This window comes from Oncorhynchus kisutch, linkage group LG29 (assembly GCF_002021735.2).
Source record: "Oncorhynchus kisutch isolate 150728-3 linkage group LG29, Okis_V2, whole genome shotgun sequence".
NCBI lineage: Eukaryota > Metazoa > Chordata > Actinopteri > Salmoniformes > Salmonidae > Oncorhynchus > Oncorhynchus kisutch.
In genome coordinates this window covers 33,753,623-33,780,685 of record NC_034202.2, presented here as the reverse complement: position 1 = coordinate 33,780,685, position 27,063 = coordinate 33,753,623, and the positions used below count along the sequence as shown (strand labels likewise).

Genomic DNA, 27,063 nt, shown 5'->3' with positions numbered 1-27,063 from the left:
CCTGCTAGAGCTGCCCCGGTCAAGTGTAAGTGTTGTTATTGTGAAGTGAAAACATCTTGGAGCAACAACGGCTCAGCTGTGAAGTGGTAGGCTACACAAGCTCACAGAACGGGACCGCCGAGTGCTGAAGCGTGTAGTGCGTAAAAATCGTCTGTCCTCGGTTGCACCATCACTACCAAGTTCCAAACTGCCTCTGGAAGCAACATCGGCACAAGAACAGTTTGTCAGGAGCTTAATGAAATGGGTTTCCAGGGCCGAGCATCCGCACACATCACCATGCGCAATGCCGAGCGTTGGCTGGAGTAGTGTAAAGCTCGCCGCCATTAGATTCTGGATCAGTGGAAGCGCGTTCTCTGGAGTGATGAATCACGCTTCACCATCTGGCAGTCCGACAGTCGATTCTGGGTTTGGCGGTTGCCAGGAGAACGCTATCTGCCTGAATGCACAGTGCCAACTGTAAAGTTTGGTACGGGAGGAATAATGTTCTGGGGCTGTTCATCATGGTTCAGGTTAGGCCCCTTAGTTCCAGTGAAGGGAAATCTTAATGCTAGAGCATACAATGACATTCTAGATTATTCTGTGTTTCCAACTTTGTGGCAACAGTTTGGGAAAGGCCCTTTCCCGTTTCAGCATGACAATGCCCCCGAGCACAAAGCGAGGTCCATACAGAAATCGTTTGTTGAGATCGGTGTGGAAGAACTTGACTGGCCTGCACAGACCCCTGACCTCAACCCCATCGAACACCTTTGGGATGAATTGGAACACCGAATGCGAGCCAGGCCTAATCGCCCAACATCAGTGCCCAACCTCACTAATGCTCTCGTGGCTGAATGGAAGCAAATCCCCGCAGCAAGGTTACAACATCTAGTTGTTCCCAGAAGAGTGGAGGCTGTTATAGCAGCAAAGGGGGGACCAACTCCATATTAATGAGATGTTCGATGAGCAGGTGTCCACATACTTTTGGCCATGTAGTGTATGTGTGTTCATATGAGAGTGCTTGTGTGTGGTGCATGCCTATATGTAAGTGAGTGTTAGCTGTTAGCGGCCATCGGACATGCTTGTTGATAGGGGTCACCTGGAGACAGGTCAGAGAGCAATCCCTCAGGGGGTCTGGCACTCATTAGCTCATCAGTGCCCTCCGTCTCACCAGAACATTGTTCACTGAAGAACGGTGGCCAGGGCCACAACGAGATAATTACTTGTCATATTTAAGGTAATTAAGGAAGCGGAGGTTGACTGCATATTTAGGACCTACTTTGTCAATATTATGTGGAAAGAAGGAGGAAGAAATCCCGAGGCAGAGTTTGCAGCAGCTCTGTGACAGGCTTTACTAATCCTTTTGGACTTCAATCGGTCTTTCCATGTCTGAGAGTGGTGTGCTGCCACACAGCACCTCAAATTAAACGCCAACATGTTTGTGTCTTAATCATTGCGGTAGCGATGACTGTGAAGGTTGAATTAGAAAGAGGTTCAATTACCCCTACAGCTCTCTGTGGTTTGAAACAACAGTAGTTCCTCCAATAGTCTGGCCTGAGCTCGTAGTAAAAAGGATATTCATTACTAGGGCAGAGGGAAGCTGTGGACAGCCAGACACGTGGTGTTCAGGTGGAGCTGTATTTCTCATGACTAGTCTGAGGAACCACTGGTACAGGAGAGACTCAAAGATGTCTGCTGTTTAATTTAAATCTCTCTCTCTCTCTCTCTCTCTCTCTCTCTCTCTCTCTCTCTCTCTCTCTCTCTCTCTCTCTCTCTCTCTCTCTCTCTCTCTCTCTCTCTCTCTCTCTCTCTCTCTCTCTCTCTCTCTCTCTCTCTCTCTCTCTCTCTCTCTCTCTCTCTGCAGGGCAGTGGTTGGGCACAGAGAGCCGATGCCTGACGACAGTAGAGACAACATCACTATTTTCACCCGGATCCTGGACAGACTTCTGGATGGCTACGACAACCGGCTTCGCCCCGGACTAGGAGGTAGGCTGGTTTGTTGAGCGAAGACACTACCCACCTCTACCAGAGCCAGACATACTGCTAATAGTGCCTTTTGGGCTCTGCCACAAACAATGTGTAGGATTCTCTCTAAGCTGCTGAGTCTGCCATCCACCACTTTAATAAAACGGTCTTTGAAACATACATTATATTGCTTCAAAGAGATCATCAGCTAGCTAGCATATTACCTTTTTGCATTGTCTGTCTGCCTCTACTACCCAAAACTATTAAAGCTAGTTTTAACTTGAAGAATCAATCTGCTAATCATAAAGACCTTCACTTAGTTGAATCAGGTGTGTTAGTGCTGGTCTGGGACAAAAGCTTGAACACATGATATGGTGCCCCAGGATCAGGAGTGAAGTACAAATAATATCCATCTAGTTAGAAACAAGCCACTGACCACTGCCTCTACTGAAACAGAGAGCACTTGCAAGTCCTCTCCTCCCATCCTCCACCCTACCTCCCCGCATTGACAGCCCAGGCTCACCGAGCCAGGAAGCTAGCCGTGGTGTGCAGTGATGGATTTGGAGCTGTGACCCCATGAACAATTGGGTCCCTTGTCAGCTTGACCTCCATTGATCCTTCAGAGCCATACAGTGGTGTCATTAACAGCTCAGTTTCCCTGATCACAGTGAGAGTATGCTACATCTCTTCAGATCTTGAACATATTGCTTTTAGGAACAGTGAAATTATTGATCCTCCTCACAAGGAGATGGTTATCGCCAACAGAATTCCACAAAGACCCTATTAAAAACAGCAGCTTCTTGACACTTGGCTTGCAAGCCCTGTCTTCAGATCTCAGATGTCCAGCAGAGTTCTGATTTCCTGCCCACTGGGGACGGCCCTGCTCTGTCCTGGCGGAAGCAGTGCTAATGCTACATCAGCTAATGCTAATGCTACATCAGCTAATGCTGATGCTACATCAGCTAATGCTAACGCTACATCATCTAATGCAACATCATCATTAGGGTGGTGATAAGACCATGTGCTAATAATTTTACATTTATTGTGGATTTTTTTTAAATGGAGCTTATTATAAGTGATTTTGAATTCTCAGTCAGAGGTCTATGAGAGTGTGAACATGAAATCCATGTGATGTTTTAAGCTGACAGTGGTGAGCACCCTGGCTCCATTCCACGCCCACTAGGATGTATGATAAATCTGTCGCCCCACTAGCTCTGCCACCTATGCACTTTCCATGAGTCTCCGACATCCCAAACAGAGAAATTTCAGGTGCCCTCCAAATGTGTTGGATGTATTCTGTATTCCAAAGCCCTCGGCATGTGCATTTTGATTAATGGCCAATGTCATGTTGCCAGGGGAACTCTAGATTCCATAGCGCCATGTTCTGGAAGCATTCCATCGGATTCACTCAGTCTCGGAGCAACGACTGGCAGACAGCCACTCACAGCCTTACATCAAAGCCCCTCGTTCATTTACATCCTGCAATCGATAAAATGAAAGTGAATTGGAAAGTAATTGGTAATTGGAAACCTTATAAGTAAAAGGTGATTCCCACCACTTCCGTCATCGCATTTAGGATGACTCATGTGCAGCAGACTTTTGGCAGTCTCTCTGTGTTTCATCTCCAGTCCTTAACTCTATTCTGAAACTGCACATTTCACCCAATTACACAGGAAATGTTGTTTACCCAGACTGTGCAGATAGGAAGCGCTCCCAGTTAAAGGATTATACACAATAGAGTGCATTAGTATAATGCACAGTGAATAGCATCATCTGACACCAATACAAACAAGTCCCTGTGAACAGGCCTAAATATGATTTTAATGTGGTCCTGCCAACCCTCATTATTCCTGTGATTTCTCATCTCAGTTTGTGACCGTGATAATGATGCAAACACTCTCCCTAAAAACAACCTCAATCAAAGTCTCGCTACCTCCATAGGTTCAGCCTTGTTTGGTTGAGTGGTGAGACATCAAACATTCATGTTTCTGACTCTGTCATTGGATTTGGTTTTGGAAAAGTGAGCTGACTTCACTAAATTGACATCAACAACCAACCTGAAGTAGACAGAACAGCAGTACGGCCTGGGGGTCCGATAAGGACTGGTAACCATCTTAGATGGAGCACACCTCTGTCCCTTAAGGAAGGTACTTAAACTCTACCTCTGTCTTCTCCTCATGTCCAAGCAGAGAGTGTGACGGAGGTGAGGACAAATATCTACGTGACCAGCTTTGGACCAGTGTCAGACACAGACATGGTGAGTGATATATTACTGTACTGTCCGGCACCCAGACCCTCAGAATGTGACCACTATAGGACCAGCATGACTTATCAAATAATTCACCCCAAATCTCTTTTGTTTGGTGTCATTTATACTACATTTGAGACAAAACTGTTGTAATTATGTAATACATAGAGAAGGAGTTTTTAAGGTAAGGTCACATTGATTGGACTATCCATACCTGCTAACTTAATGCTGCAAGCATCTTGCCCTGGGCTGTACTGCATTACAAAAAGCTTATTTCTCTCAAATGTGGTGCTCAAATTTGTTTACATCCCTGTTAGGTGTGGTATATCAAGAAGCTGATTAAACAGCATGATCATTACAAAGGTTCCCCTTTTGCTGGGGACAATAAAAGGCCACTCTAAAATGTTAAATTCTGTCACACAACACAATGCAACAAATGTCTAAAGTTTTTAGGGAGCGTGCAATTGCTATGCTGACTGCAGGAGTGTCCACCAGAGCTGTTGCCAGAGAATTGCATGTTCATTTCACGACCATAAGCGTCCACCATTTAAGAGAATTTGGCAGTACGTCCAAATGGCCTCACAACTGCAGAGTGTATGGCGTTGTGTGGGCGAGTGGTTTGCTGATGTCAATGTTGTGAACAGAGTGCCCCATGTTGGGGTTACCGTATGGGCAGGCATAAACTATGGACAATGAACACAATTGCATTTTATCGATGGCAAGTTGAATGCACAGAGATACCGTGACGAGATCCTGGCCCATTGTCGTGCCATTCATCCGATGCCATCACCTCATGTTTCAGCATGATAATGGAAGGCCCCATGTCGCAAGGATCTGTACAAAGTTCCTGGAAGCTGAAAATGTCCCAGTTCTTCTATGGCCTGCATACTCACCAAACATGTCACCCATTGAGCATGTTTGGGATGCAGTCAAACTGCTGTCTACAAATCATTTGTAATTATGTTCCGGCCCCCCCAACCCTCCGCTCAAAATAAATCGACCCCCGGCTGAATCTAGTTAATGCTCCCCTTTTCAGAGCCTATTGGCTACCTAACAAGTGGAGAATGGCTTTTTATGCAGATACAGTTCCTGTCAAAAGTTTGGACAAACCTGAGAGAGAGAGAGAGGCTTTTTACAGGGTGTACCGGTACAAAAGTTTTAGGACACCGACTCAATCAAGGGCTTTTCTGTATTTTTACTATTTTCTATATTGTCAAATAATAGTGAAGACATCAAAACTATGAAACAACACATATGGAATCATGTAGTAACCAAAAAAGTTTTAAACAAATCAAAATATATTTTATATTTGAGATTCTCCAAATAGCCACCCTTTGACATGATGTTGGCTGCTTTTCCTTCACTCTGCATTCCAACTCATCCCAAACCATTTCAATTGGGTGATTCTGGAGTTCTGGTGATTGTGGAGGCGAGGTCATCTGATTCAGCACTCCATCACTCTTCTTCTTGGTCAAATAGCCCTTATACAGCCCTGTCCAAACTTTTGACTGGTACTGTACATCTGTAATATCTTAATTTGAGCCAGTTTGCTACAGCAGGAAAATAATCCTGCAGCAACAAAAAATGTAAATTATTATGTGGATTATAATTAATGGACACATTTTGTAGGGGTTGATACATTTTTCAGAAGAGAGATTACAAAAGCCTTTCAGAAGCCTTTTTAAACCTAAATACACAAGTTTAAAATGTCCTGCATTGCTGGAAAGTTCTCCTGCAACTGAGTGATCAAATTAAGATCCTACACTTGTACATATTCAGACATCCCTTTCCCATTCAGTGACACAACAATTCAGCTGCTTAGAATTGGAATGGGTTCATTTTAGAGATCAGGAAATTGGTTATGGGGCGGGCCTGGAGGAATCGCATGCCTCTTAATCACACACACAATTGGTTTGGCATGTAAGATGAATCACCCAAGCCATGCAGCGGCTCTGCTCATTCTGCACAGGCAGGCCCTCATCTACTAATAGTGAGAAGAAATCAAAGTGCAATCGGCTACATAATATGGGGCATAAACCGTAGTTGAATTACAAAGCAACAATTAGTTAGGTTAACATGATCATAATCATCCTTTGAGTATCAAAAGGATTTTGCGAGTTTCTAGAAATAATATAATTTTTAATTAGCAAAAAGTTGGACTGTTTAACGCCTGGGAAAAACAGATCTAATTAACATCATATGACATTATTTTCCTTTTTCTTAGAGGACAACCTATACCCAGGGCAGCTCACAACTTGGTTTCTCACACATCGTGGTCCAATTACCCATCTGTGTGCCACCCCCAGCCAGTCTTAGGAATCCCCCCCCCCACGCTCCTACCCTCAAGTACAGTTCTCCTGCGTCCTCACTGGGACCAATATGCCATTGAGTGTCTGCTTCACTTTCTCCATCACGACAGACGACGAGTAAGAGCTAAAGTCAGGCAGATGTTTTGTGCAAAAATCATAACAGGCCGATTTAACAAGAACTTGCAAATCCCAGTACACGTGTAGAATGCTTACAGCAATTCTGATGCTTTGCCCAATTATTGGCAAAAGATCTGATCTGATTGGTCAAAAGATCTGAATTAGCCTGCCTGTGTAAATGCAGCTTATGTTGTCCACCGATTACTTTACATGCTTTCAGGCCAATCCCTTAAATGTGGGTGACATCACAAAGGAGATGATTGTGGACTACAAGAATAGGAGGAGCGAGCACGCACCCATTCTCATTGATCGGGCTGTAGCGGTGCAGGTTGAGAGCTTCAAGTTCCTTGGTGACCACATCACCAACAAACTAAGACAGTTGTGAAGAGGGCACGACAAAGCCTATTCCCCCTCATGAGACTGAAAAGATTTTGCATGGGTCCTCAGATCCTCAAACATTTCTAAAGCTGCACCATCGAGAGCATCCTGACTTGTTGCATCACTACCTGGTATGGCAACTGCTTGGCCTCAGATCACAAGGCACTACAGAGGGTAGTGCATATGGCCCAGTACATCGCTGGGGCCAAGCTTCCTGCCATCCAGGACCTCTATACCAGGCGGTGTCAGATGAAGGCCCTAAACATTGTCAAAGACTCCAGCCACCATAGTCATAGACTCGCCAGCGGTACCGGAACGCCAAGTCTAGGTCCAATTTCTTCTTAACAGCTTCTACCCCCAAGATATAAGACTCCTGAACAGCTAATCAAATGGCTAACCAGACCATTTACACCTCAACCCCCCCCCCCCTCTTTTACGCTGCTGCTACTTACTCTATGTTTATTATCCATGCATAGTCACTAACTCTACCTACACTACTGGTCAAAAGTTGTAGAACATCTACTCATTCAAGGGTTTTTCTTAATTCTTTATTTGAACTATTTTCTACATTGTAGAATAATAGTGAAGACATCAAAACTAGGAAATAAAACAAAAGAAGTGTCAAATAAATCAAAATATATTTTATATTTGAGATTCTTCAAAGTAGCCACCCTTTGCCTTGATGACAGCTTTGCACACTGTTGGCATTCTCTCAACCAGCTTCATGAGGTAGTCAGCTGGAATGCATTTCAATTAACAGGTGTGCCTTCTTAAAAGTTAATTTGTGGAATTTCTTTCCTTCTTAATGCGTTTGAGCCAATTAGTTGTGTTGTGACAAGGTAGGGGGTATACAGAAGATAGCCCTATTTGGTAGAAGACCAAGTCCATATTATGGCAAGAACAGTTCAAATAAGCAAAGAGAAACAACAGTCCATCATTACTTTAAGACATGAAGGTCAGTCAATACGGACCATGTCAAGAACTTTGAAAGTTTCTTTAAGTGCAGTCGCAAAAACCATCAAGTGCTATGATGAAACTGGCTCTCATGAGGACAGCCACAGGAAAGGAAGACCTAGAGTTACCTCTACTGCAAAGGATAAGTTCATTAGAGTTACCAACCTCAGAAATTGCAGCCCAAATCAATATTTCACATAGTTCAAGTAACAGACACATCTCAACATCAACTGTTCAGAGGAGAATCAGGCCTTCATGGTCGAATCGCTGCAAAGAAGCTACTACTAAAGGACACCAATAATAGGAAGAGACTTGCTTGGGCCAAGAAACATGAGCAATGGACATTCGACTGATGGAAATTTGTCCTTTGGTCTGGAGTCCAAATTGGACATTTTTGGTTCTAACCGCCGTGTCTTTGTGAGACGCGGTGTGGGTGAATGGATGATCTCAGCATGTGTATTTCTCACCGTTATTTAGAATTCAAGGCACACTTAACCAGCATGGCTGACACAGCATTTTGCAGAGATACACCATCCGATCTGTTTTGTGCTTAGAGGGACTATCATTAGTTTTTCAACAGGACATTGACCCAACACATCTCCAGGCTGTGTAAGGGCTATTTGACAAAGAAGGAGAGTGATGGAGTGCTGCATCAGATGACCTGGCCTCCACAATCCCCCTAACCTCAACCAAATTTTAGATGGTTTGGGATAAGTCGGACTGCAGAGTGAAGGAAAAACAGCCAACAAGTGCTCAGCATTTGTGGGAACTCCTTCAAGACAGTTGGAAAAGCAATCCAGGTGAAGCTGGTTGAGAAAAGGCCAAGATTGTGAAAAGCTGCCATCAAGGCAAAGGGTGGCTATTTGAGAATCTCAAATATAAAATATATTTTGATTTGTTTAACACTTTTTTGGTCACTACATGATTCTATATGTGTTATTTCATAGTTTTGATGTCTTCACTACTATTCTACAATGTAGAAAATAGTAAAAAACACAGAAAAATCCTTGAATGAGTCGGTGTCCTAAAACTTTTGACCGGTAGTGTACATGTAAATATTACCTCAATCACCGTGACTAACCAGTGTCTCTGTACCGGTACACCCTGTATATAGCCTCGCTTCTGTTGTTTTACTACTGCTCTTTAATTATTGGTTACTTTTATTTTTTACTTGTCAATTGTTTTACTTAACACTTATTATTAAAACGGCATTGTTAGTTAAGTGCTTGTATGTAAGCATTTCACTGTTGTATTCAGCGCATGTGACAAATAACATTTGATTTGATGTTGGTGATGGCTGGAGAGGAGGTGAATGTGCTGCTCTCTCGCTGTCTTTCTCCCTCTATCCTTTATTGTGTCTTTCTCTCTCGCTCGCTCCTATTTCTCCCTCCCTTTCTCCTCTCCTGTATCCCTTTCACTCCTATCCTGTTTCACTCTCTCTCCTCTCCCCTCCCTCTCTCCTCTCCTGTTTCCCTCTCTCTCCTCTCTCCTCCCTCTCTCCTCTCCTGTATCCCTTTCACTCCTATCCTGTTTCACTCTCTCTCCTCTCCCCTCCCTCTCTCCTCTCCTGTTTCCCTCTCTCTCCTCTCTTGTTTCCCTTTCACTCCTATCCTGTTTCACTCTCTCTCCTCCCTCTCTCCTCTCCTGTTTCCCTCTCTCTCCTCTCTCCTCCCTCTCTCCTCTCCTGTTTCCCTTTCACTCCTATCCTGTTTCCCTCTCTGTCCTCTCTCCTCCCTCTCTCCTCTCCTGTTTCCCTCTCTCTCCTCTCTCCTCCCTCTCTCCTCTCCTGTTTCCCTTTCACTCCTATCCTGTTTCCCTCTCTCTCCTCTCTCCTCCCTCTCTCCTATCCTGTTTCACTCTCTCTCCTCTCTCCTCCCTCTCTCCTCTCCTGTTTCCCTCTCTCTCCTCTCTCCTCCCTCTCTCCTCTCCTGTTTCCCTTTCACTCCTATCCTGTTTCCCTCTCTCTCCTCTCTCCTCCCTCTCTCCTATCCTGTTTCACTCTCTCTCCTCTCTCCTCCCTCTCTCCTATCCTGTTTCACTCTCTCTCCTCTCTCCTCCCTCTCTCCTCTCCTGTTTCCCTCTCTCTCCTCTCTCCTCCCTCTCTCCTCTCCTGTTTCCCTTTCACTCCTATCCTGTTTCACTCTCTCTCCTCTCTCCTCCCTCTCTCCTCTCCTGTTTCCCTCTCTCTCCTCTCATGTTTCAATGTTTCCTTATCTCTTTCCTCTCTCCTTCCTCTTACCTGTTTCCCCCTCTCTCTTTCTCCTCCCTCTCTCCTCCCCTGTATCCACCTCTCTCTGTCTCCTCCCTCTCTGCTTCCCTGTATCTGTCTGTGTCTCTGGAGGTTCGCGTAGCTCCGTCTCATTTGTTCCTGCGTCTGTGCTGTCATGGTGTATTCTCCTGTTCTCTGGTGGGCTGGGGTTGACAGGCCTGGTATAATGAAATTGAGGGCAGTCTAATCTGCCCCAGGTACTGTGTAGAACACTGCTTGACGAAGATGGCAGAGCTTGTCTGGGGGGCTGTCTTGATCCCAACAAGCTTTGCTCTCATTTCACAATCTACTGTGCTGAAAAACTCTCGACACCACCTGTGGTATCAACACGCTAGGCAGTACTACACTTATGTAGCATCCATCTATACAAGCCAACAGTTTAGTGTTTTATTGAAACAGGTCCCTTCCTGATCCAGATGGAGTATAGTAGGTGGATGTTGGCCTCTACTATGCTCTGCTCTAGTCTTCCATGCATTTTGCCTGGCAGAGAGTTGGCACATTTAGGTTTATTATCAAGAAGTACAAACCTCTCTCCTTCCCTCTGTGGCCTATTTGGCTAGATCAGTAAAGTACTCTCTTTCTCTATGGTTAACTCTTATATCTTCTGCTGTAATTGGTCCCTATTTCAGCTACCAAATTATATTTTCTGTTATGAGGGAAGAAAAATAACATTTGGATCCAAAATCCTGGGAAAGAACCCTATACAGTAAATGGTCCTCCAAACGAATGAATTAGGTGGAGTTATTTTTCCTGTTGGTGTTTGAGGGTGAATGCTAGGATTCTGTATCCATCATCGTGCCCTTGCTCAAGGGGACGCACGCCAAATAAGACCTCTTGCAGGAAAATAAGAAACAAAGGTGGGTTGTAGGGAGGTTAACTAAGAATTAAAATGGTTGAGTCTCCAGTAAAATGAAAAGAGTCCTTCAGGGAAACTCAGTGAATGCACTCTGGTAACAATATAATGTGCTCTCACAATATTACTCCATCTTCTCTCCCACCAAACTGGTCTTCATTTCGCTCTTTGTCACAATATGATCAACTCATATTCAGGGGGGGAATAAGTGTTAAGACAATTTGCATCCTTAATAGGCCGCATCCATGAGAGTCTGTATTGTGTTGCTATAGTTACAAGTCATTAAGCCAACTCTCTTAAATCCATGCTGTGTGATTGCAATGCAACTTCAGCTCAGCAAGTATCCCTTATAAAAAATGTTTATGCAGTCTTAGAATAGTTTACTGCGGTTGCTCAGTCATGTATCTATAATGATTATTTTTGTTTTTACAAACAATAATATTAAATATTCCAGATATTAAGAGATATCAGTACAGTTTAACACATCATACATGCATTCCATATTTTCATCCAAAGGTCATTCTGAAGATTAGACTTAACAGATCGAGCCAATTAGAATGCATCAGGGCGAACACCCTGAACGTTTCCAAAGAAAGTAATGGTCTGTAGCTGGAGAGGATGTAATCATCTGGTCTGTTCATAAACACCACAGCTCCATGATTACGGCACAGCAATACCAATGTCCCCAGTTTCCTCACACGGCTCTCTAAGGGACGCAGATGGTAGGAAAACGTGAGAGGTGAAGTGGACTCTTAGGAAACACTAAATGCTCCAATGAGTGGCTTATAGGGAAAACATGCAACATCTACGCCAGAGTTCCCCAAATGGCGACCAACGGGCTTAATTTGGCTCGCGGGTGGTTTTATTTGGCTTCCCAAGTTTCCTAAGCAAACGTTTTTTTTTACATGAAAGACTGTAAAAACACCAGGTAATCAGCTCAGCTCAATCAAGTCATTTTAATTTTGGAAATATGTTCCCAAGTACTCCCACGCATAATACAAAGACACGTGATCGTATACAAATGTAAGCAAGGTTTGAAATGATTATGTTTTAGTCAAATGTTTTATCTGTTTTTGGCTTCTTGCAGCCAATCTGCAGTCTACAAATGATTTGTAATTCTCTTCTGGTCCCCCTCCGCTCAAGAAAAAAATGTCCCGCGGCTGAATCTAGTTGATGATCCCCGATCTACAATATCTAATGTAAAAAGCATCAGAACATCTCTCAGATGTGCACATGCTTGTCATGATCACGGTGTTTACCTAACTGTGTCTGATCTACGGTAGTAATTTGAGAACATAATGTGATTCATTATGTGCCCTGTGTGTCGTCTTTATGCAATTATCCATATTCAATTATGCATGAGGAAAAGTGCTTTTCATGCGGTGCTAAAACAAGCTACAGTAGTAAGCATGATGTCTATCGGGGCACAACTAACTGTGATCTTGATCAGTTCCTTGTCTGCTGATCGATACACCACAGGAAATGATTGTGTCATTCTCATTTCCAATCAAATAGTGTTATTGATCTCTGAGATGAGTCAACATGCAAATTATATGGTTGTTGATGTCAATAAAAACATAATGAGGAAATGTTTAGCTGTCCAAATCATCTATCTAGCGCCCTGTTCAATACTGCATAGTATCCACACAGTTTGTATGGAAATGCTGCTGCCTGAACTCTGATTCTCTTGGAACAAATCAGACTGACGTGGTGGCCTGAAACAATCTGCTGCCAAAATCTGTTTCTGCCTCAGAGACAAATATGGAGGAGCTGTTGGAACCCCAGAGATAATGTGTGATTGACAGCACATCACACATGCACAGGTCAGTCCCAGCAGGGGAGAACAAGAGAGGAAGTCGGGGAGAAAGAGATTGGACTGGAAAATGATTGAGAGAGTGGGAGAAAGAGAGGAATAATGACTAGCTCTTAATTAATGCGTACATGGGCAAGAAGACTCCAGCTCATCATTACCGAGCTCAGGGAGAGAGTTGGTCTCAGGGGCGGACTGAAAACAGAAATCGTCCCTGTCATTTCTTAGCAATGAGTTACAGTCAGTGTCAAGGGGTGTACTAGAGGTCGAAGTCAGGTGCAGGAGAGCAGAGTAATGTTAACAGGCGCACTTTTATTTTCGTTCCAAAAACGAGAGCACTACATAAATCAAACACGCTCAAAACACGGAACATAACGAAAGTAAAGCGTGTAATAAAACACCACAATAACATTTACACACAAATACATGATGGGAAACAGAGGGTTAAATACAAGTAGATTGATTGGGGAAATGAAAACCAGGTGTGTATGGAAACAAGACAAGACAAATGGAGCGGCAATGGCTAGAAAGCCGGTGACGTAGATCGCCGAACGCCGCCCGAACAAGGAGAGGAGCCGACTTACAGGCCTCGAGGACAACCCGGAGGACGAGGCGCAGGGCGATCCGGCCGGCGACAGTGAAACTCTCGCAGCAGTTCAGGATCCAGAACATCTGCAACCGGAACCCAGCACCTCTCCTCTGGCCCGTACCCCTCCCACTCCACGAGGTACTGAAGGCCCCCCACCCGATGCCTCGAATCTAGGATGGAACGAACAATGTATGTCGGGACCCCCTCGATGTCCAAAGGGGGTGCACCTCAGATTCCTGGAGTGGACCAGCCACCACCGGCCTGAGGAGAGACACATGGAACGAGGGGTTAATACGATAATCAGAGGGAAGCTGTAATCTGTAACATACCTCGTTCACCCTCCTCAGGACTTTAAATGGCCCCACAAACCGCGGACCCAGCTTCCGGGAGTGCAGACGGAGAGGCAGGTTATGGGTCGAGAGCCAGACCCAGTCCCCTGATGCAAACACCGGGGTCTCACTGCGGTGACGGTCCGCGCTGGTTTTCTGGCGACGCGCGGCTCGCTGGAGATGGACACGGGCGGCCTCCCATGTCACCTCCGCGTGCCTAAACCAGTTGTCCACCGCAGGAGTCATGGTCTGACCCTGATGCCACGGTGCCAGAACCGGCTGGTACCCCAATACGCATTGAAAGGGGGAGAGGTAAGTGGAGGAGTGGCGAAGCGAGTTCTGTGATATCTCGGCCCAGGGCACGAACTCTGCCCACTCCCCCGGCCGGTCCTGGCAATAGGACCGCTGGAAACCAGCCCACATCCTGGTTGACTCTCTCTACCTACCCGTTACTCTCAGGGTGAAAACCTGAAGTAAGGCTGATCGAGACCCCCAGACGTTCCATGAACGACACTATATCCTCAGGCACCCCGTAGTGCCGGAAGGCGTGAGTAAACAAGGCTTCCGCAGTCTGTAGGGCCGTAGGGAGACCGGGCAGAGGGAGGAGACGACAGGTCATAGAAAAAGACCCACAACGACCAGGATCGTAGTGTTTCCCTGTGAAATAGGAAGATCTGTTAGAAAATCCACTGATAGATGTGACCAAGGTCGTTGTGGAACAGGCAAGGGATGTAACTTACCTCTGGGCAGGTGTCTAGGAGCCTTACACTGGGCACACACTGAGCAGGAGGAGACAAAACCCCTCAGTCCTTAGCCAAAGTGGGCCACCAGTACTTCCCAGTCAAACAGCGCACCGTCCGACCGATCCCCGGGTAACCAGAGGAGGGAGACGTGTGGGCCCAATAGATAAACTGGTCATGGACAGCAGACGGAACGTACATACACCCAACGGGACACTGGAGGGGAGCGGGCTCTGTACGCAACGCCTGCTCAATGTCCGCATCCAGCTCCCACACGACCGGCGCTACCAGGCAGGAGGCCGGGAGTATGGGAGTCTGTTCCATGGGCCGCTCCTCTGTGTCATACACCCGGGACAGTGCGTCTGCCTTCTTATCCTGGGACCTGGTCTGTAGGAAAGGGTAAACACAAAACAGGTAAAGAACATGGCCCACCTTGCCTGACGAGGATTCAGTCTACTCGCTACCCGGATGTACTCCAGGTTGTGGTGGTCAGTTCAGATGAGGAAAGGGTGTTTAGCTCCCTCAAGCCAATGTCTCCACGCCTTCAACGCTTTAACCACAACCAACAACTCCCACATCATAGTTACACCCGAACAAGGAGAGGAGCCAACTTCGGCGGAAGTGGTGACAGTCAGAATGGGTAATTAACAATAAACGGGTCTTAAATACATCTAAAACCAAAAGCATTGTATTTGATTCAAAGCCTTATCTTAGACCTAAACCTCAACTGGAGTTGTGCATAAAAGGTGTGACCATTGAACAAGCTGAACTCCAGGGAGTAACATTGGATGGTCAGTTATCATGGTCAAGTCATATTTGCAAAGTTGCTGTGAAGATGGGGAGAGGTATGTCTGTTATAAAAAATATGTTCTGTGTTTTTAACACAGATCAACTGTACTAGTTGTTCAGACTCTGGTCTTCTTGTCCCAACTTGATTACTGTCTGGTAATATGGTCAGGTGCAGCAAAGATAGACCTAGCAGCTGGCTCAAAACAGAGCAGCACACCTCGCCCTTCACTGCTCACACAGAACTAACATCAACAACATGCATGATAGTCTTTCATGGTTGAGGGTTGAGGAGTTTCTTCACTGTACCCAAACCAAAAACAGATTTAATGCGTCGCTCAGTTATGTATAGAGCCATGTCATCATGGAATGCTCTGCCACCAGAGGTTACTCAGGCAGAAAGCAAGTTTAGCTTTAAAAAACAGATTGTATCACATCGCCTCTCCTCTGTTTAAAGATCTAATTTAACTCTCCTGTATATAAGAATATGAATATGTATATAGGAATAGTGTGTAAATATAATTTTTGTTGTCTCTTGGTGTCTCTCCAATATAACTCTTATTTGTATTTTGTATTTTAAATGTAATGTAATATCTTATATTGTTCTTGTCTATAACTGTTCTGTACTTTATCATGTATTTGTATGTTTTATGTGGACCCCAGGAACAGTAGCTGCTGCATGTGCAGTAGCTAATGGGGACCCCAATAAACTAAACTTAACCCGACTGGAAACAATGTTATTGTTTTCAATTTGGGAGGCACTGAGGAGAAGTCAAGACCACTACTCATAAAACTCACCAAGAGATGAACTCTTCTGTAGGTAGAGGTAACTGAGAGCTCCTGGGGTGCCGAGGGCTGAAAGGGTGCTTGATTTGAAGGCTTCTACAGAGAAAAACAACAGATACATATCCACCATGAGCCGTGCAAGCACTAGGCTCACAAGAGCGGATTGTGCTTGCTGGGAGGGAGGCAGTCTGTCTGCCCGACAGCCACAGAACATAACCACATGCTGGACACCCTTAAATAGAGTGCCAGCTTCCATGGCTGTGGCCTGTGGCCTATGATACACTGTGCGTCCTCAGTCCAGGCATCTGCCTGCCTACAGCCCAGAAAGACAAAGCGGGAGGAAGGCACTACTCTGGTCCTTTTTGCGTGTTATCTGCTGCTTGGAGACTGCTGAGGTTGTAAAGCCTAAATGACACATAAAAGAGCAAGCAATATTTGACTGCAATGGACTGTAGGCTAGAGTAACATTACAATAAATACCAGCGGAGAAAGATGTAGATAAACCATGGAAAATGTCGTGACTTTCTGCTATTGCAAGAGAGTTTACCAATTTTTAAATTCTCATTAGCTTCCCATTTCCTCTGTTGGTGACTTTGTTACCTGAGGCGTGTTTGTGTAAATCCAGGCCTGTGTGGGAGAAAGATAAACACTATGATAATAGCTAACCTTAAACACCACTTGTCACAAGGTCAGTTCACATTGACTCCTTTTCACTGAAATAATATTCATCTAAACAGAATATTCAAAGCAAAGAAGTCACTATCCAGACCATCAGGATTAGTGGATGTTTTTAATTGTTATGAATGAACAAAAGAATAGAGGAAATGAATGTGACAGACATTAGATAGTAGAATGGCGAAGCCTCCTTTTGAATTAATGTGCAATGCCATGGTGGCCCCTATTGCGATTACAATAGGAGACTAACTGGGGAAATCTATGATAACATTGTCATCCAGACCATTCCCATGTGAGGAATGCACTACTCTGGAGTAGAGACATATCATAGGAAGGAACTAATCATTTATGTCTCTCTCTCTACGGGCTTGTTCTTTGTAAATTGACTTTTAATGAAGACCCAAGGTTTGAATTGTTGTTGCCAATAAACCATAGGGAAACATACAGATGTAGGATCTTAATTTGAGCCAGCTAGCTATGGCAGGAAAATAATCCTGCTACAGGGTGACCAAATTAAGATCATACATCTGTAGATTGCAGTGTGCACACTGCAGAGTCACTCTTTTTACCTTTTATTTTTAGTCTGTTTTGTCAGGGTCCCTCAGACTGTAAACTGGCTTTACTACTTTAGGACTTTGTTGCATTGATATATTTCAAAACAGAATAGTCAATAACCTATCAAAATATGCCCTCACATCTTTGAAAACTGCACCACACTAGAGACAACCCGGGCACTGTTTTTATCCCTGGCAATGTGAATCCTTTCATGAATAAACAATTCCATGTCAGGATTTGATATGTAAACGTTCTGACATACGATTCAGCCCTTGAGTGATCATGCTCTCCTAGAGTGCCGTTTCCTCCAACTGTTATCAACACATGTGTAATGGCTGTCCTCTTCGTCTGAGGAGGAGTAGGAAGGATCGGACCAATATGCAGCGTGGTAAGTGTTCATGTTCATATTTATTAAACTCAGAACACTAAGACCAAAATAACAAAAATAGACCAACAAGAAACAGTTTTGTCTGGTGCAGACAAAGAGACAGAAAACAACTACCCACACCCATAGTAGGAAAACAGGCTACCTAAGTATGGTTTTCAATCAGAGACAATGATTGCCAGCTGCCTCTGATTGAGAACCATACCAGGCCAAACACATAGAAATACAAAAAAAGACATAAAAAAGGTCAGGACGTGACAACATCCTGACTTGTATTAACTAAGGCAGGAACAATCAGATACACTACAATCAGGTTAAGAGTCAACCTTGCGTGTTGGATACAGCATAATATACAATACCAGTCAAATGTTTGGACACACCTACTCATTCCAGGGTTTTTCTTTATTTTAACTATTTTCTACATTGTAGAATAATAGTGAACACATCAAAATTATGAAAGAGCACATTTGGAATTATATAGTAACCAAAAAAGTGTTAAACAAATCAAAACATATTTTATATTTGAGATTCTTAAAAGTAGCCACCCTTTGCCTTGATGACAGCTTTGCACACTCTTATTTAAATTTTCCACCACCCCCCCTTTGGAGGACAAATATATTTTCGTTTTTTTTTACAGTTTTTTTGCTACATATACATTTTACATTTACATTTTACATAAACATTTTGCAAACACATTTTACATACATGGTACTTTTATATAAAGCAGTCACATAACAATAATACATTACCAAACATCAACTCTTTAATCCCTCCCCTCAGTCACTCTCAGCCCATCCCACCTATCACCATAGACATCAGTTCTTTAATCCCTCCCCTCAGTCACTCTCAGCCCATCCCACCTATCACCATAGACATCAGTTCTTTAATCCCTCCCCTCAGTCACTCTCAGCCCATCCCACCTATCACCATAGACATCAGCTCTTTATTCCCACCTCTCAGCCACTCTCAGCCCATCCCACCTATCACCATAGACCTCAGCTCTTTATTCCCACCCCTCAGCCACTCTCAGCCCATCCCACCTATCACCATAGACCTCAGCTCTTTAATCCCTCCCCTCAGCCACTCTCAGCCCATCCCACCTATCACCATAGACCTCAGCTCTTTAATCCCTCCCCTCAGCCACTCTCAGCCCATCCCACCTATCACCATAGACCTCAGCTCTTTAATCCCTCCCCTCAGCCACTCTCAGCCCATCCCACCTATCACCATAGACCTCAGCTCTTTAATCCCTCCCCTCAGTCACTCTCAGCCCATCCCACCTATCACCATAGACATCAGCTCTTTATTCCCACCCCTCAGCCACTCTCAGCCCATCCCACCTATCACCATAGACCTCAGCTCTTTAATCCCTCCCCTCAGTCACTCTCAGCCCATCCCACCTATCACCATAGACATCAGCTCTTTATTCCCACCCCTCAGCCACTCTCAGCCCATCCCACCTATCACCATAGACCTCAGCTCTTTAATCCCTCCCCTCAGTCACTCTCAGCCCATCCCACCTATCACCATAGACCTCAGCTCTTTAATCCCAACCCTCATCCACTCTCAGCCCATCCCACCTATCACCATAGACATCAGCTCTTTAATCCCTCCCCTCGGTCACTCTCAGCCCATCCCACCTATCACCATAGACATCAGCTCTTTATTCCCACCCCTCAGCCACTCTCAGCCCATCCCACCTATCACCATAGACCTCAGCTCTTTAATCCCTCCCCTCAGTCACTCTCAGCCCATCCCACCTATCACCATAGACCTCAGCTCTTTAATCCCAACCCTCATCCACTCTCAGCCCATCCCACCTATCACCATAGACATCAGCTCTTTAATCCCACCCCTCAGCCACTCTCAGCCCATCCCACCTATCACCATAGACCACCCCTCAGCCACTCTCAGCCCACCCCACCTATCACCATAGACCACCCTCGTTTGGTTTCCATGTGCCATATATTTTTCAATTTTGCTGTGATGTTTTACATACTTTTCTAACCTTTCTAATTTTATAGTGGATACAGATTGTGAGATAATCTGTGGATACAGATTGTGAGCTAAAGATGAAAACCTTTCCTATGAATATTATTATTTTATTTAGTGACTGACTATTGCTTTCCAAATTGCCCTACACTGCTATTTGTAAGGTTAATTCTAAGTGCATATTGTGATTTTTTTTTTTACCATTCCTGAACCTGTGACCAGAAACAAGCTACATAGGGGCAATACCAGAATAAATTATCTATTGATTTTGTCTCTTCGCAGCAAAATCTACAGAGCTGAGATTGTGGTATGCCCCATATAAACTAAGCAAAAAAAGAAACAGCCTCTTCATCAGCAAACTTAACATGTGTAAATATTGGTATGAAAGTAACAAGATCCAACAATTGAGACATAAACAGAACAAGTTTCACAGACATGTGACTAACAGAAATGGAATAATGTGTCCCTGAACAAAGGAGGGGTCAAAACCAAAAGTAACAGCCAGTATCTGGTGTGGCCACCAGCTGCATTAAGTATTGCAGTGCATCTCCTCATGGACTGCACCAGATTTGCCCGTTCTTGCTGTGAGATGTTACCCGCTCTTCCTCCTGCTCCTCCTTGCACAAAGGTGGAGGTAGCGGTCCTGCTGCTGGGTTGTTGCCCTCCTACGGCCTCCTCCACGTCTCCTGATGTACTGGCCTGTCTCCTGGTAGCGCCTCCATGCTCTGGTCACTACGCTGACAGACACAGCAAACCTTCTTGCCACAGCTCGCATTGATGTTCCATCCTGGATGAGCTCCACTACCTGAGCCACTTGTGTGGGTTGTAGACTCCGTCTCATGCTACCACTAGAGTGAAAGCACCGCCAGCTTTCAAAAGTGACCAAAACATCAGCCAGGAAGCATAGGAACTGAGAAGTGGTCTGGTCACCACCTGCAGAACCACTCCTTTATTGGGGGTGTCTTGCTAAATGCCTATAATTTCCACCTGTTGTCTATTCCATTTGCACAACAGCATGTGAAATTTATTGTCAATCAGTGTTGCTTCCTAAGTGGACAGTTTGATTTCACAGAAGTGTGATTGACTTGGAGTTACATTATGTTGTTTAAGTGTTCCCTTTATTTTTTTGAGCAGTATATAATAATTTAAATTGAAAAACTCAGTGTTGAATCAAGTGTAGTTTTTTGTACCAGTTCATAAACTATATGCCATTGTAACGGCGTTCTTCGTTTGTTGAGAGAGAGTCGGACCGAAATGCAGCGTGGTGGTTACTCATGTCTTTAATGAATGAAAAGTGACGATACATTAAATAACTATACAAAATACGAAAACAACAAACGGAACGTGAAACTTATTACAGCCTATCTGGTGAACACTACACAGAGACAGGAACAGTCACCCACCAAATACAAAGCGAACTCAGGCTACCTAAATACGGTTCCCAATCAGAGGCAACGAGAAGCACCTGACTGCTGATTGAGAACCGCCTCAGGCAGCCAAGCCTATACAACACCCCTAATCAGCCGCGATCCCAAATACTACAAACCCCAATACGAAACACAACCCACAAACCCATGTCACACCCTGGCCTGAACAAATAATTAAAGAAAACACAAAATACTAAGACCCCAAGGTGCGGACTCCCGGACGCACCTCAAAACCATAGGGAGGGTCTGGGTGGGCGTCTGTCCATGGTGGCGGCTCCGGCTCGGGACGTGGACCCCACTCCATAAATGTCATAGTTCCTCCCCTTCGCGTCCTGGGATAATCCACCATCGCCGCCGACCATGGCCTAATAGTCCTCACCCAGAACCCCACAGAACTGAGGAGCAGCTCGTGACTGAGGGGCATCTCGGGACTGAGGGACAGCTCGGGACTGAGGGGCAGCTCGGGACTGAGGGGCAGCTCGGGACTGAGGGGCAGCTCGGGACTGAGAGGCAGCCCGGAACTGAGGGGCAGCCCGGAACTGAGGGGCAGCCCGGAACTGAGGGGAAGCCCAGTACTGAGAGGAAGCCCAGTACTGAGAGGAAGCCCAGTACTGAGATGAAGCTCAGGTAGGTAGTAGGCTCCGGTAGATCCTGGCTGGCTGGCGGATCTGGAAGATTCAGGTTGACTAGCAGATCTGGAAGATTCTGGTTGACAGGCTGATCTGGAAGAATCTGGTTGACTGGCAGATCTAGAAGATCATGGCTGACTGGCGGATCTAGCTGCTCTATGCAGACTGACAGCTCTGACTGCTCCATGCAGGCTGACAGCTCCTTGCAGACTGGCTGCTTCATGCAGACTGACAGCTCTGACTGCTCCATGCAGGCTGACAGCACACTGCAGACTGGCAGCTCCTTGCAGACTGACAGCTCCTTGCAGACTGACAGCTCCCTGCAGACTGGCAGCTCCTTGCAGACTGACAGCTCCTTGCAGACTGACAGCTCTGAATGCTCCATGCAGGCTGACAGCTCCTTGCAGACTGGCAGCTCCTTGCAGACTGACAGCTCTCCTCATGATTAACAGGGAGAGTTGGCTCAGGTCTGACTCCTGACTCTGCCACTCTCTCCCTGAGCCCCCCCCCCCAATACATTTTTTGGGGTGACTTTCGGGTTTCGCTCTGCGCCGCCGTGTTTTCCTTTTCGACTCCATTCGCCTATAGCCTTCTTCGCACTGCTCAAGCGAATCCCATGCGGGCTCCTGCAGTCTCTCTGGGTCGGCCGCCCACCTGTCGATTTCTTCCCACGTCGTATACTCCATGCCATTGCTGTCCATAACGTCCTCCTTTCGCTTTTCCTGCGGTCGCTGCCTTTAACCACGCCGCTCGGTCCGTACGTGGTGGGTGATTCTGTAACGGCGTTCTTCGTTTGTTGAGAGAGAATCGGACCGAAATGCAGCGTGGTGGTTACTCATGTCTTTAATGAATGAAAAGTGACGATACATGAAATAACTATACAAAATACGAAAACAACAAACGGAACGTGAAACTTATTACAGCCTATCTGGTGAACACTACACAGAGACAGGAACAGTCACCCACCAAATACAAAGCGAACTCAGGCTACCTAAATACGGTTCCCAATCAGAGGCAACGAGAAGCACCTGACTGCTGATTGAGAACCGCCTCAGGCAGCCAAGCCTATACAACACCCCTAATCAGCCACGATCCCAAATGCTACAAACCCCAATACGAAACACAACACACAAACCCATGTCACACCCTGGCCTGAACAAATAATTAAAGAAAACACAAAATACTAAGACCAAGGCGTGACAGCCATGGAATTGGTACATCGAAAATCTCTTCCCATTTATTTTGCAACCTACTGTATATGTAGCAGTTGTTAAAAAATGTTGTCCTCAAATGAAACTGGTATATTTTAATATTTATTCCTGTTCCTTTCAGCCAATTTGTATCTTTAATACATGGCAGGCAAACAAGTTCCCTACCTTCTCCCTTTTCCACTTGCCTCCTCCATTTTTTTGTGGTAATGCTGCAATCAGTTGGTTGTAAGTTTGGATTGAGCAGAAATCCCCATATATGTTTAATAACTGCATATGTGACATAACTCCTCAATTTCTATTCATAATATCATTAACAAATATAATAAAAATGTCAAATAAATCCGTAAAGAATGTTTTTTTAATTAATCAGTATATTTCTGAAACTTCTGCCACCATTGTCGCAACCCCTATTACCAGCCTGTTCAACCTCTCTTTCATCTCGTCTGAGATCCCCAAGGATTGGAAAGCTGCCGCAGTCATCCCCCTCTTCAAAGGGGGAGACACCCTGGACCCAAACTGTTACAGACCTATATCCATCCTGCCCTGCCTATCTAAGGTCTTCGAAAGCCAAGTCAACAAACAGGTCACTGACCATCTCGAATCCCACCGTACCTTCTCCGCTGTGCAATCTGGTTTCCGAGCCGGTCACGGGTGCACCTCAGCCACACTCAAGGTACTAAACGACATCATAACCGCCATCGATAAAAGACAGTACTGTGCAGCCGTCTTCATCGACCTTGCCAAGGCTTTCGACTCTGTCAATCACCATATTCTTATCGGCAGACTCAGTAGCCTCGGTTTTTCGGATGACTGCCTTGCCTGGTTCACCAATTACTTTGCAGACAGAGTTCAGTGTGTCAAATCGGAGGGCATGCTGTCCGGTCCTCTGGCAGTCTCTATGGGGGTGCCACAGGGTTCAATTCTCGGGCCGACTCTTTTCTCTGTGTATATCAATGATGTTGCTCTTGCTGCGGGCGATTCCCTGATCCACCTCTACGCAGACGACACCATTCTATATACTTTCGGCCCGTCTTTGGACACTGTGCTATCTAACCTCCAAACAAGCTTCAATGCCATACAACACTCCTTCCGTGGCCTCCAACTGCTCTTAAACGCTAGTAAAACCAAATGCATGCTTTTCAACCGGTCGCTGCCTGCACCTGCATGCCCGACTAGCATCACCACCCTGGATGGTTCCGACCTAGAATATGTGGACGTCTATAAGTACCTAGGTGTCTGGCTAGACTGCAAACTCTCCTTCCAGACTCATATCAAACATCTCCAATCGAAAATCAAATCAAGAGTCGGCTTTCTATTCCGCAACAAAGCCTCCTTCACTCAAGCCGCCAAGCTTACCCTAGTAAAACTGACTATCCTACCGATCCTCGACTTCGGCGATGTCATCTACAAAATGGCTTCCAACACTCTACTCAGCAAACTGGATGCAGTCTATCACAGTGCCATCCGTTTTGTCACTAAAGCACCTTATACCACCCATCACTGCGACTTGTATGCTCTAGTCGGCTGGCCCTCGCTACATATTCGTCGCCAGACCCACTGGCTCCAGGTCATCTACAAGTCTATGCTAGGTAAAGCTCCGCCTTATCTCAGCTCACTGGTCACGATGGCAACACCCATCCGTAGCACGCGCTCCAGCAGGTGTATCTCACTGATCATCCCTAAAGCCAACACCTCATTTGGCCGCCTTTCGTTCCAGTACTCTGCTGCCTGTGACTGGAACGAATTGCAAAAATCGCTGAAGTTGGAGACTTTTATCTCCCTCACCAACTTCAAACATCAGCTATCTGAGCAGCTAACCGATCGCTGCAGCTGTACATAGTCTATTGGTAAATAGCCCACCCTTTTCAATTGTTTAATTGTTTACTCCATGTGTAACTCTTTGTTGTATGCTCACACTGCTATGCTTTATCTTGGCCAGGTCGCAGTTGCAAATGAGAACTTGTTCTCAACTAGCCTACCTGGTTAAATAAAGGTGAAATAAAAAAATAAAATAAAATAAATAAATTTGAATTTAACAGGCAATAGTCAAACACAGTTATTCAGTCAAAAGCAAACAATACCTCACAACCATATAAACAGAAAGAACTGAACTAAATAGGGAGCTGAAGAGACCAGGTGAGAAACGAATGCAGGTGAAATCAATGAACAAAAATTAAAGAGAGGGCTATGTTCTAGAATACAAATAAACAGGACTACGTCAAGAACACAAAGAAAAAGAGCACAAGATTGACTAAGAAAAGAAAAGCAGAACCTTACACTCCATGGTTGCAGAATCTTATCTATTTTTGCTAACTATCTATTGAAATTAATTGTGTTAAGTTAATTTTATATATTTTTATTTTTTATTTTTTATAAACTACAAAGTAGTGTAAACACAGTATTTTTTTAATGATTCACTATGTAATATGGTACACTTGTCATAATTAGGTTTTAATCCAGAGGCTAGAAAAGTGATCAAGATCTTCAATGAGACAGGGATCCAGATTGCGAACATAAGAAAAAATTCATCAGCACGCATCAACACTTTTGTTTTTATACCCAGGATTTCTAACCCCATAAATATTCTTGTTGTATCTAATTTTAATTGCTAGCATTTCAATGGCCATAATAAATAGATATGGAGACAACAGACAGCCTTGTTTTACTCCTCTTAAAAGCTCAATACTTTCTTAATATTTTACATCTGAGGATGCTGTAAATAACTTTAACCCATTGTATAAGAGATTCACCAAAATTAAAGTAATCCAGGCATTTGTATATAAATTGTAGTTGTACTTTATCAAACGCCTTTTCAAAATCTGCTATGAAGGCCAGGCCTGGTATCTTCAATGTTTCATAATGTTTAATTGTTTCAAGTAATTGTCATATATTATCTGCAATATATTGTCCATGTAAAAACCTGTCTGATCAGGATGAACAATATCTGGTAAAACCTTTTTTATTCTATGTGCTATGCATTTCGCCAGGATTTTCACATCACAACATTGAAGTGTTAGAGGCCTCCAGTTTTTAAATGGACTGGATCTTTATACTTACCACCTGGGTCCTGTTTTAGTAGTAATGAAATCAGACCTCTTGTTGAGTACCTGAAAGTCTACCATTTGTATAAGAGTAATTAAAACATGTTAATAATGAATCTTTGAGTACATCAAAAAAGGTCTGATATTCCTCTACCGTCAAGCTCTGGTGTTTTTCCAGACTGAAAAGATTTTATTGCCTCAAAAAGTTCCTCTTCTGTAAGTTGGCCTTCACACAGGTCTTTCTGTAAATTTGTTAATTTTACATTATTATTATTATTAGGAAAGAAATTCTTACAGTTAATCCTTTCAGTTCATTTCCATTCAGTGGAAATGGAGGACACTGAAAAGAAAACATATGCTTAAAATATTTTACTTCCTCTTTCAAAATATAATTTGGTGAAACATGGATTCACACATTCTTGGCATTCTCTCAACCAGCCTTGGGTCGGGTGATTGTGGAGGCCAGATCATCTGATGCAGCACTCCATCACTCTCCTTCTTGGCCTTTACACAGCCTGGAGGTGTGTTGGGTCATTGTCCTGTTGAAACACAGAAGATAGTCCCACTAATCGCAAACCAGATTTCATGGCGTGTCGCTGCAGAATGCTGTGGAAGCCATGCTGTTTAAATGTGCCTTGAATTCTAAATAAATCACTGACAGTGTCACCAGCAAAGCACCATCACACCTCCTCCTCCATGCTTCACGGTGGGAACCACACATGCAGAGATCACCTACTTTGCATCTCACAAAGACACAGCGGTTGGAACCAAAAATCGCAAATTTGGAATCATCAGACCAAAGGACAGATTTCCACCGGTCGAATGTCCATTGCTCGTGTTTCTTGGCCCAAACAAGTCTCTTCTTCTAATTTGTGTCCATTAGTAATGGTATTTCTGAGGCTGGTAACTCTAATGAACTTATCCTCTGCAGCAGAGGTTAATCTGGGTCTTCCTTTCCTGTGGCTGTCCTCATGAGAGCCAGTTTCATCATAGCGCTTGATGGTTTTTGCAACTGCACTTGAAGAAACTTGAACATTTC

General features: G+C 44.6%; 1 protein-coding gene across 3 annotated transcripts in view; it reads left to right on the top strand.

Moving 5' to 3' along the window:
* Positions 1 to 27,063, top strand: part of LOC109874123 (gamma-aminobutyric acid receptor subunit alpha-3-like) — a 139,763-nt gene that overhangs the window by 52,363 nt on the left and 60,337 nt on the right. For 2 of the 3 annotated variants that reach the window (XM_020465914.2, XM_020465912.2), the window contains exons 3-4: positions 1,841 to 1,962; positions 4,128 to 4,198. In XM_020465914.2, coding sequence (XP_020321503.1) covers positions 1,841 to 1,962; positions 4,128 to 4,198 — 193 coding nt within the window. The remainder of the gene's footprint in view (positions 1 to 1,840; positions 1,963 to 4,127; positions 4,199 to 27,063) is intronic. The other variant, XM_020465913.2, reaches the window with a different exon arrangement.